Source organism: Etheostoma spectabile, chromosome 23 (assembly GCF_008692095.1).
Source record: "Etheostoma spectabile isolate EspeVRDwgs_2016 chromosome 23, UIUC_Espe_1.0, whole genome shotgun sequence".
Taxonomy (NCBI): domain Eukaryota; kingdom Metazoa; phylum Chordata; class Actinopteri; order Perciformes; family Percidae; genus Etheostoma; species Etheostoma spectabile.
In genome coordinates this window covers 15,324,430-15,336,298 of record NC_045755.1, presented here as the reverse complement: position 1 = coordinate 15,336,298, position 11,869 = coordinate 15,324,430, and the positions used below count along the sequence as shown (strand labels likewise).

General features: G+C 39.4%; 1 protein-coding gene across 1 annotated transcript in view; it reads right to left on the bottom strand.

Annotated features, from left to right (window-relative positions):
* The window catches only part of magi2a (membrane associated guanylate kinase, WW and PDZ domain containing 2a), a gene marked incomplete in the record, with an annotated part of 285,654 nt that overhangs the window by 226,989 nt on the left and 46,796 nt on the right, over nucleotides 1-11,869 (bottom strand). The window contains 1 exon segment of the mRNA XM_032505476.1: nucleotides 9,223-9,782. Coding sequence (XP_032361367.1) covers nucleotides 9,223-9,523 — 301 coding nt within the window.

The following is an 11,869-nucleotide window of genomic DNA, read 5'->3' as shown; positions in this document are numbered from 1 at the left end:
TCTGCAGGGTAAATCCAGACAGCTAACGAGACTATCTGCCCAATCTGAGTTTTCAGATGCACGACTAAAACAACTTTTAAAAAGGTACACACGTTCCACCTAAACAAGTTCCTTCCCGAGGCTATTCTGCAGAGGTTTCCGTGATTGGTTTAAAGACCAGAGCCCATTTCTCTCCCATCCCTTAATGCTGTGTGGACTAGTGCTCCTGCACAGCGCTGTGGAGGAGGGTCAGCAATGCAGGACTACACGTGTTGTGCTTGTATAGGACTTGCTGTCGTAGGTTCATTCAGAAAAAGTATACAAATTTTGTAAAAATGACCAAAGCAGGTGACAGTTTCTTTACTTAGAAATAGCCACTCTGTGGAACAACAGAAACAGACACCGGAACAGATACTATTTGTACACACCGTCTCTCATTCATCTATAATCCATTGTAATGAAAAGGTAAAGGGCTCCTTTCTATTCTCAGTCTCTTCATGTTCCAGACACCATTCATTTATAGAGCTTAGATAACGGAGGTCATAAAGATTTCTTTCAGCCTCGTTCCCCACTTAAAGAGAAAAATAACGCTTTACTTTCAATAAAGAGACAGCTTCACTGATTCCTTGATGCGATTCAGTTAATGTTAATTCAATGCCACAGAGGCACAAATACACACTGCAACACTAGTGAAGTCTGGTTTTCACATGTACACATGCCCGCTGCCACACAGGTATGGGGTTATGTATGTATATGTTTATTACACATAGGGCAAATACCTCGGTATTGCAATGATATTTTAGTTTTGACTATTGGTACTTTCACAAAATATTTACATAATGAGATTTTTGATAAATAATCATCAGTACTGTGGATATAATGACCAAGTAGGTAAAGGCAAATAATAGAACAGCTACAACAGTCTGGTAGGTTCAGAAAATGACATCACTTTACTGTACTGTAATGTAAGCCGTTAAAACAAGGAAATGCCATATTACGATATCACGATATCCAAAATCTAAGACGATATCTAGTCTCATATCACGATATCGATATAATATCAATATATTGCCCAGCTCTAATTGCACATACACAAAGGTTTGCAGCCTTCCTATTGCTCAGTCCTTGGAATACTTCCACTTGCCACAACAGATGGCTGCTGTTGACAAGGAGGAGAAGACAGTTTATATACATGTGTGTGGGTGAGCTTGTGTGTGTTTCTTATCATGTACCTGTCCCCAGAGGTGAGCCTGGCAGTCAAGACAGTGTAACAGAGGCAACGACAACAGGATATCTCCACCAAACTTCTGTCAAGCATGATTGGACAGCATGTGGTAAGTGGTGCTAAGGCCCTAGACACACATACACACACATACACACACACACAATAGCAGTTCGTTCTGCATGTGTGTGAGTCTGTATGTGTATAACACTTTCTGCGTTACACTTGCTGGTGCAACTTAACACTCTCAATGGGGCCGTGACAAGAAGACAGATGAGTTTGACTTTATTGCAGAATCATTACTGGACCAAGCAATAGTGCGTGTCTGACTCAACACAACTTCTCAGGGATCGCCCGTCCCATCTTTTAAACCCCCAACAGACCAGTGACCGGTCCAGACTCGTCATCGCTCACATCAGCCAGCCCATTACTTGGGCACACACCATTGACTTGAAAGTATAACATACTGGTTTTCCCTTGAGCTGCACTGGATAGCTAGTGCAATGCGGTTTTGTGAACTGTTTCCTTGTTGTATGGATTTTTATGGGGAGGATTTCTGTCCTGCAAAACTATTTTATCTTGGGGCAAAAAAAGGGCTGACGTCAGTTTTAGCTGACACTAGCTGATGGTGTACCAATGACTTTATCCTACATATTTGCTCAAACACAGCATGCAGTTCACAAACAGTGACTCAACCATCGCGTGAGTTTATATTATAGGGTGACCTGAGACACCATTATGCAAAGGCTGGTATGATGTAAAGTACTCCTTGGTTTAGCTACAAATCAAAACACTGACTTGTATGTACAAATACATCTATTAATCAAAAACAGGGCTACAACAGAGAGGACAATCCCCGTTAACAAGCATTTTGTGGAGTCACATAATTTGCTCAAATCAAATTATTATGTTGGTATAGTCACAGACTGCATTGAAATCTTTTTTGAAAGGCCAAAGACACAACACATAAGTGAGACAGGTGCTAGATAGACAATTCTGAATAATATGAGTAAAAATAAGAGAGGTAGAATCACAGCTCTTTTATTTGATTTCAATATGGATATAGGCTTTATTGGGCTTTTATTAGCAAAGGTTTTTTTTGCAAGAGATCAAGAGCCAAGCAGTTGCTAGTCAGTATTACCATTTCACCACGAAAATTAGTGCGTACATGCAGGATTTTTAAACTTCGGAAAACCCTATAAAAATAAGAGATAGACATGTGATAGATATTTGAGTAATATTGAAACAAGTACTTTGTGGGGGGTTTCCTGGTGTGTCACGTTGGATGGAGGCCAGTAAAAATGTTAAAATGGTTGCTTCTTTTTTTTATTCAGTCTCTTTCAAACTATGTGACAACTAATTTGGAATATTGTTGCAACGCACGTTGTACGGAGCTGGACAGAATAAGCCGTAGCGAGTTCCCAGTGGATCAGAGCAGCCGTCTGGTCTGCCGAGATCCGCCGGTTGACCCCCGCAAAAATAAAATACAGGTCATAAGAGTACACAATCTATTAACATCATCATGTTGAGCTTTTAAAATATCCTAATGCACATTAAGTCTAATACAATCTCTGAGCCATCTGAATAAGCCAGTTATCCAATGTGGCCTTACAACACAGATCTGAAACTGGTCAGCTTTGGTTTGAAAAAATAAACATGTAAATTTACACAACTGTAAGATTAAAATAGTTACTTTTTGGGAATAAATGTAACTATAGTAGATCCTGTTGTAGATTTGTAGCAATCTGAATTATAAATTCCACACAACCTAAGATCAGAAATACCTGAAAATGTATGTTGTTGAATTAGGATCCAATTTACAACTCTAGCAATTTCAAAGCAGTCCGTCCAATACTTGACTGGACTAAAGATGGTGACCAACAGACAAACTGTCACGGCCATCCATACCGCCATTGTCGTCTTGCTAAAGCTCCCCGTGCTCAGCGTGCTGTAATGACTTTCTCCAACACCAGCTACCGCTACGTGGGCAACAGAAAGAATGCTGATTGCCCTCGGCTGACCTGGAACTGTCTACCCCCACCTGTATCCAACACCACTCAGCCAGGCTCAATCAGCATAAAGTTCGCAGCCACACTAGAGTACAGCTATTGTAAGAGCTTTTCACTGTAGTGGCAGTGAAAGATGCAGTGACAGCCTGCATAGCTGGCTGCATTAATCCTTCACTGGAGCTGAAATAGGAAGCTGAACTGGGGCATTTCAGAGTATGTGTGTGTGTGAGTGAGTGCGAGAGAGAGAAAACGAAGCATGGTATATGATATAAAGCTAATTTGTCTTGATGCTTTGGCAGCAACATTTATGAATTACGGAGAAAGCGACTGTTTCAATGTTTACTCTTCATGCAGATTATCTACGGTAAGACTGAGTGAGGAGAGAATGGATTTGGAATGCTTGCTTGTTATCATTTCGCAGGCAGCTGCAACGCAAGTGGCATTGTTCACATACTTGCCTGCATGCTTTGTGTGTACCTGGAGGATTAAAACATATCCGCAAAGCGGCAGATAAGGATTGATTAATCCCTTGTTCTTGAGCTTCGTTTTTTTGTCCAGTGCAAACACATGGCAGCACTCAAAGGGGTTACCATAGCGCAGGGGTCCCCAACCCCTCAAATGTGAACAAACTGTCCATCTTAATGAAGTGCCAAGTTGATGGCTGAGCATTTCAATTGAAAGGTAATTTGTCAATTTTCTCCAATCAGAATGCTTTCCTAGAGCCATATGGGGACTGCATTTGCTATGCAAAGATAGCTTAACTTCCTGCTGCACTTATTTCACATTAAAGGGCTTTCATATGTAATCACATGGAGACATTTATTGTGAATCGTTAACAGGAAAAAAAATTTTTTTCATTTTAAACTTAGTTGGGGAGTTTTCAGTGGATCAGTTTTAAACATTGCAAGGAGGAATCTTGCAGGAAAAAAACAACCGCAATGTGCTGGTTTGATGAGCTTCAGACAAAATACTTTTACTGCAATTTGTGAGAAACAGCAGCACACCTCCAACACATTATTAAGTCAATCAATGACTTTCATCGTGCCGCTGCCACTCAGAAAGGCATGAATGGCACCAATACAGACTGAATCAGTACACCCCTACATGTTGTAGGGGTGTACTGATTCATGCTCATTCATGACTTCATGCAGAAACAAATCTGAAGTTTTAAAAAGAACTGCGGCCACTCGTAACGTTAGCTACACCTCCGTTAGCGTTACCAGTGCCCCCCCTCTTTCACTTTTAGCCGTCTTTACAGTTTACAGTTACCAGACAAAACAGGGATAAGGCACCAAAAGGACTACTAGTAAGTTAAAGATGTGGTAGCATTGGATCTGGACGAGAAGGATAACTCTGGAGTTGGAAGGGGTTGTCGCGATTCTGCCTTCTCAGTCCGCGACACAGGTTCATGGCGCGTGTATATGTGGAGTTAAGCAATATATAACTGATATAACCTCTAAATACAATTATGAACCTGAAAATGAGCATAATATGAGCACTTTAATGATAATTAACTGTGTGTCTCGGAATGCAATTGTGCCCTGTGTTCTTATATACTCATCAGTGCTTTGTGGGGATCCTAATTGAGTCGTACAGGGCAGGCCTGCTTGCTGGTGGCAATCTAATCTAATCTTCACGTTGGAGACTAATAAAAAAAAAAAAAAGAATATGTGCGAGAGTGGGTTAGGGCCCTAAGGAGTACAGACGTGAAAAATTATAAGTCATATTACAGTAGGTAATAAGTGATTAAATGCATAAACATGATTCACAATCACTAGAACAGAAAGAAGGGGAATCATGAACTGGCTTTTTTTTTTTTAATTACATAGTAATGGAAGTTTGCACTTCAGACAAGATATCCTAAGAGAAAAGCAACAGCAGATTTACAGTTGTGACATTAGCAAAGCAGCGAGCTACTGCAAAACGGGGCAGCGGTAGCTCAGTCCCAATACGGACCGTGGACTGGTATCTGGAGCTGCTTTGAGCAAGGCTGGGTGTTATATACAGAGTGTAAATAATCTAAGGCTCAATAAAGTATCTCAAAAGCCACAAACCGCCTCTAGAGATCGACCATGCATGTATGTGAACTGGTCAGTGCCTCTGTACATGACTGGAGGCTAAAGGAGCTGTAACCCAACACATGAGAAGGTTTGAATTTTAATTGCTGGCAGTTTGTTTGTGTAAAGTGGCTCCTGTTAATAAAAGATAAAACCAATAGTCACACTGGCATTAGTTTAAGTGGAAGAAGTTCCGTTTAAACTTTTTTGACCACACGTTTGTCTCTGGGTCATTGCTGGGATTCTAAAACAAGGATCAGTCAGTGTCTTCATGCAAATGTAAAAGAGACAAATCAGGGGACAGTCCCAATTTTAGGGCGTTAAAGTTCATCGATGAATTTGCCGGTTGTATTCTAAATGAATTAATCAATGAATTGTTGTCTTTATAAAATGGGTAAAAAATGCACTTTTTGATTAAAAGTATAACGATCAAATAGTTTTGTGTCAATTTATCTATCAGTCCAATAATAATTTCTGTCCTACAAATATTCCCAGAGTTAACCATGTTTTTGCAGTACTGTAAGACCGGTTACAGAGTTCTGTTGGAAATGGTAGATTCTGAGATCAGACCCGTCCACGTCACTACATGACGGCCCCCTGCTATGCTACCTTCATCCAGCTCAAAGGAGTGTTTCTACATCTGCTGGTCTACTACAGTAGCTGCTTCCATGTCATGTTGAACATCTTGGAGCATTTGAAATCCTTTTTTTCTGTGGCTCTAAAGCAGGGAAATCATTACAAGTAAACAATACAAATGATTTTTTAATTGCACACACTTGGCATGAAGCCACAGAGCAAGAGCACATGTGTATAATCTGCCAGCCCTGGCTTATTGTGATAATACTGTACGGTGCGCTCGTTGACTCTACTCAATCTGCTCATTCTACTGAAACAGATCGTAGGAGTCAACGGGCCTCTGCTGCTCAGAGGTGGGTAGAGTAGCCAAACATTTTACTCAAGTAAAAGTACTGTTACTTCAGAATAATATGACTCAAGTAAAAGTAAAAGTAGTCATCCAAATAATTACTTGAGTAAAAGTAAAAAAGTACTTGACGAAAAAACTACTCAAGTAGTGAGTAACTGTTGAGTAACGTCTGATTTATTTCTTAACACAAGCATCAATCAGACCGACAAAGATAAAAAATAATTATCTTTAGGCAAATTATAGTTCATCCAATCAATAAAATAAATTATTAATTACAAAATAGCTTACTTGAGAGACTTGTCACATCAAATTTGGATGGATACTGCATGTGTAAAACATACTGTATGTGACCTAAAAGACAAACATCCACCTCTCCACAGCAGAAACTACAACCACCGGTACGTCTCCTCAGGTTAGAGGTTGAGTTGTTGAACGCTGACATGTCCGTTTGTTTTGGTAGACCCTGAACACACCGCAAAACGTAGCTGCTGTTTCTTTGCTTTGCTATGACTGTAAAGCTAACCTGTCCCGCTGCTGAAACGAGTATGGTCACGTGACTGCACAACGACGTGTGATTGGTTAAGCACAGTCACGTTCAGCGGAAGACTCTGTCAAAATAAAACAAAATGAGACGTACGCGGGGGTAAAAACAATGACGCGTAGTAACGAGTAACGAGCTCATTGGAGCCTAATGTAGCGGAGTAAGAGTACAGTTTATTTTTCACTAATCTACTCAAGTAAAAGTAAAAGTATAGTGATTTAAAACTACTCCTAGAAGTACAATTTTTTCAAAAACTTACTCAAGTAAATGTAACGGAGTAAATGTAACTCGTTACTACCCACCTCTGCTGCTGCTGAGAAATGAAAAAAAATCTGTTACTGAACACCCTGCTGAAAGGACACTGCAAGGGTGTTTCTCCCCCCCTCCCCCTCCCCCGTAATATTTACTTGTGCACATGTTTACTAATATACATATTCACCCTGATATTAAAAACAACTTGACTCCGTCAACAAGCGATCGAGAAAACCCCTGCAGAGCTATGAGAAAATATCAATCACTTTAGCAATCACTGGAGGATATAAATATTTAACGGGGGGGAGTAACACATTAGTTTGATGTAGGCTTGGCTGCCTTTTGAATATATCTCTGGTGCGATGCTGAACGCACACCCACACCGTCGCACACCATACAAACACACAGGCTAAGACTTTGATCCAAAGCCTCTTATGGGGTTTTGCTGATTTTTTTCACCCCAAAATGCGAGTCCACAGATCCTCCTCTCAGCCCACAATGCAACACCCGGCGTCATTAGCCGCAAGGATGAAAGACACAGACGGCCAGACAAGTGTGTCCGGGACATAAGAGTTGCACATCCAGTGGACAAAGTTGACAAGCGTTAGATGTAGTTGGTGGAAGTTAGGCAAATTTAAATGACTTGTGCTCTTTTTTGTTATTTATTTTTTATTTGAGAGTCAACATGGGTGTTCTGGCAGCTTCTTGCATTGCAATTCAGAAATGTCTCCAACAACGATGGAGTCTGGACGGCACAATCTTGGCTTCATGTGTCTGAAAGTGAAACCACAGCACTTGCTCCACACTCCACAACACTCGCTTAAGCAATCCACTGCACTTGCTTGAAAAAAAAAAAAAAGTATTCCTGAGGGGACTCCCACTGTGTCTGTGGCATTCAATATCTCTGACCTTATCATACTTTACGGTGTTTTTCATTTCTCACGACAGCGCTATATTGCTGAAATAGGGACTTGGGAAATTGTTCTAACATTTCTAAAATATGCTCTCCAAATCCAATTTAGTCCACTTAATATACCGCAAATTGGATAATAAATACTGCATATTAAAATGTCTGCTTGACAAAAAAAGCACATGTGAGTCAAAGGTTAAAAAAAATATAGTGCAATTTTCTTCTTCAAGAAAGAAAGTAAACTCACAACTACCACAATGGTATTGCAGACATTACATTATCTATTATCTAGGGCCGCAACAAACAAATATTTTCAATGTCATTTATTTTGTTCTTTACTTAATTGTTTTATCATAGAAATGTCAGAAAATAGTCAAAAGTGTCCATTGCAATTTTTCAGAACTCAAGTTGACTATTCAAACTTTTTGTATTGGCTCCCAACCCAAAGATATTCAGTTTACTATTACAGAAGATGAAGAAAATCAGCAAATTTTCACTTTGGAGAAGCGGAACTAAAGAATTCTTGGCATTGTTGCTTTAAAAAAATGCATTAATGATTCATAAATCCAATCTAAATTACTGCAGATTAACTGTTTTTAGCTCTATACACATCAATTCTAAAATATGTGATATATAATGATGTGGTATATTTGAATATGTCTATTTCTAATGGCCATGCAGGAGATGTTTGCTTGTAACATTATTGTGCTTAAGTTAATTCCTTGTGTGCATGTGAAGCAGGCTTGGTTTGGGACCATTTTAAAAGGAGTCTGATAAAGTGCTGAAGTGCAATCCAATATAATCATATCCAATATCTAATCTAATCCAATGCAGTGGTATTATACCCAGGCTATTGGATATTCAGTACTCTGACCTATGGTGGCTGCGTGACTTTTAGAAATATTACAGTGAGTACAGCATCAATAGGGTATATTTGTCGTTAGTAGTTGAAAACCATACTTGTCCACTTGAATTGTGTTTAACACTGGCGTGTGTATTTTCTAACTTCCACAAATGTAACACACCCCCTTAAAAAGCTGTACCACAATAGCAACAAGACCATTAGCCTACCAACACAACCAAAAAAACGTCTAAAACACCTTTTTTTTTTTTTTTTTTTACAACGACGATGTCTGAGCCCAGAAGACTTGTAACAGCAACAAAACACTAGAAAAAGTTCATTTTCTCAACATGGTTTGTTCATAGCATCGAGCATTGGGGAGGCTATCAGTTTTAGGAGACAATGGCACTTCTGTCAAAACACAAAAGCGTGTCAAAAATCATTACGAAATGCGGGAAAGTTGGTGTAAAAGCTTCAAAACCTCACCTTGTTTGACACACTTGACTCGGACGGGGTCTTTGCTGTGTTTAACCACTGCATGGACGTCCCTGGTGGTGAGTCCAGCCACTGGGGTATCATTGACTTCCAGGAGGAGTTCATCCTGGCAGAGTTTGCCGCTGTGGCAGACGGCTCTGCCCGGGAGAAGCTCGCCGATAACCGGGAACAGTCCATTCTCTGCGCCGCCCTTCAACTCCAGCCCCAGCTCCCCCTCCTCATTTCTGCAAAGGACACTCTCGTGGACTTTGTTAGTCCAGTGGTTTTTCCTCTTCTTCAGGCTCTTGGACATGGCTCAAACAAGGGGAAATCACATGAGTGCGGCCGTGGAAGAAGTTTTACCGCTCTTTGAAGTCCTCCACTGTCACCCTGCCACTGTAATGTGTCCAGTTTCAACAGTAAAAGCCAACTGTATCCATGTCGGCGCACACGCTCGCACGCACAGCAGCTGGATCGTCAGTCTGCTTTTGCAACTGGGAGCTGCTCAACTTGTGATGCCTTCATGCACTGACTCCAAAATCGGTGTTTACAGTTTAATGTTCAAAAACGACCTAGCGAAGAATTAAAAACAGAATTTAAGATCATTTATTTGATACCCTAAGCTGAAAACTAATAATTGCAGAGAGAAAGCTTGAAATCCACTCAATAAATAACAATAATATTAGTTTTTATTTATTTATATAGAGTATATATACTGTATATATTCTTTTAGTTAAGTGGTGATTTTGGCTTATGGACCTACACCTGGGGGGATATAGACTTCTCACTGGCCATGTCAATATTATATAAAAAACAATTTGACATACTTTTTGGTAATAAAAAGCCTACTTTGAATGAGCATGCATCCATAAAATCCCTACACAAGCCATGCATTGTTCATTCTTTGTAATTCAACACTCTTAAGTAGCAGATTTATTAAAATACATGAAGGAGATGTGTTTACAACTTACACTTAAACTTCGAAGTTTACAAGTTTACGAGGGGCACCTTAAGGCACCATCCAGCTCCAACTAACCCAACTGACCCGGATGTGAAGGCTGGAGGAGGAGGAGGAGGAGAGAGGGAAGGCTTTTTCCAAATCCAGCTTTCCATGGGAAAAAAAAGGAAAATAGAGAGAGAGAGAGAGAGAGAGAGAGAGAGAGAGAGAGAGAGAGAGAGAGAGTAGTGGTATTTCCACTGGCATGGCAGCAGAGTAGCAATAATACGTTTTTGTTTTTCATACCACAACTATGTCTCTTCTTTCTGACATTTGCTTACAGACACTTAAGATGCTGCAGATTGTAAGCTTCAGAAAGTTAGATCAACCGACTTGCTTTTTCCAGGCACATTGTCTTTCCTATCCCCTCGAAAGTGAAACTACGTCAATCACAGCTTTTTTCTGGTTGGACATTGGTCCACAAAGGTCACCTAATTCAAATACTTTGTTACTACAGAAGTCTTTCAAATACATTTTCATTACTTTTTTTCAGGTGAACTTCACAGAAAAGGATTATTATTTTCCTTGCAGTATATTTTGTTACCTTTAACAGCAATTGTGATACACAGTCCGTCCGCTGTACTAGTTTTGTCATTTGCCAAAAGAAATGGCTCGAAAGAGAAAAATCCCCTTGTTTTATCTCAAACTAGAGGAAAGGGATGTGAAACAAACGGAGAACTAACTGAATAGAATCCATCTTCAAACAAATGTGTGTTGTGGTTATTGACCTTCAGTTGAAATCTTTATAATTTCCATTCTGCTTTTGTGAAGCCTCTCCTAACATCTTTTTACTCAGTTACTGAGCTCGTATTCAGTAATGACAGTTTTCCGCTTTACTTCCATAATTGTGTGGATATACATATATAATAGCTACGTTGGGGAGTTATCTGTCGCGGCATGTTAATCCTTTTTGAGCCTCAACATTGTGTTTTTCTCATCACAAATGAAAAATTCCAGTAATGACTTGAGATAACTTGTTTCCCACACAAAGAACCATTATGATCAAGTATCATTTTTTTCTGCCTTGTTCAAATGGGTTTCTAGAAAATGTTGAAACTTGGGTAAACAGAGTCAAATTATTAGAATTTTTCATAATAGTGTGCTGTTTCAAAGCCAACTCCACACAGCCGGATATAGAAATGTGCTGGCGGGATACTGGGTGCACTATAGTGTTGCCTATCAATCTATTCGTCAGCTTCTTAGGTTTGTTTATCCTTTGATATTTCCTTATTTAAATTAGAAAACTTTTCTAAGTTTAAATTATATTCTATTCAGGCAAAACCTTTTATTTAACATATGTTTTGTGGATTTAAAAAAGAGATTAAAACATCCATATATTTGCCTAAGTAAGGTAAAATGTAAAAGGCACCAATACCCCCACTATAGTCTTTTATGAGTTTTTGTTGACCCAAGAGAAGTTAAATTTAAAGAAATAGTTTCACATTTTGAGAAATATTGTATTATTTATTTCCTTTCAATGTGGAAGCTGATAACACTATCATATGCTAAATATTGAGCAGGAGATGTTAGCTTAGCTTAGCATTAAAACTGGAAACAGGGGGAAACAGCTAGCATACAAAACCCAAACTGTAAAAACAACAATTTGTGGTTTACTGATTAAACAATTTTGCTCCCTTTAGATAAAACCCCATAACTTTATAT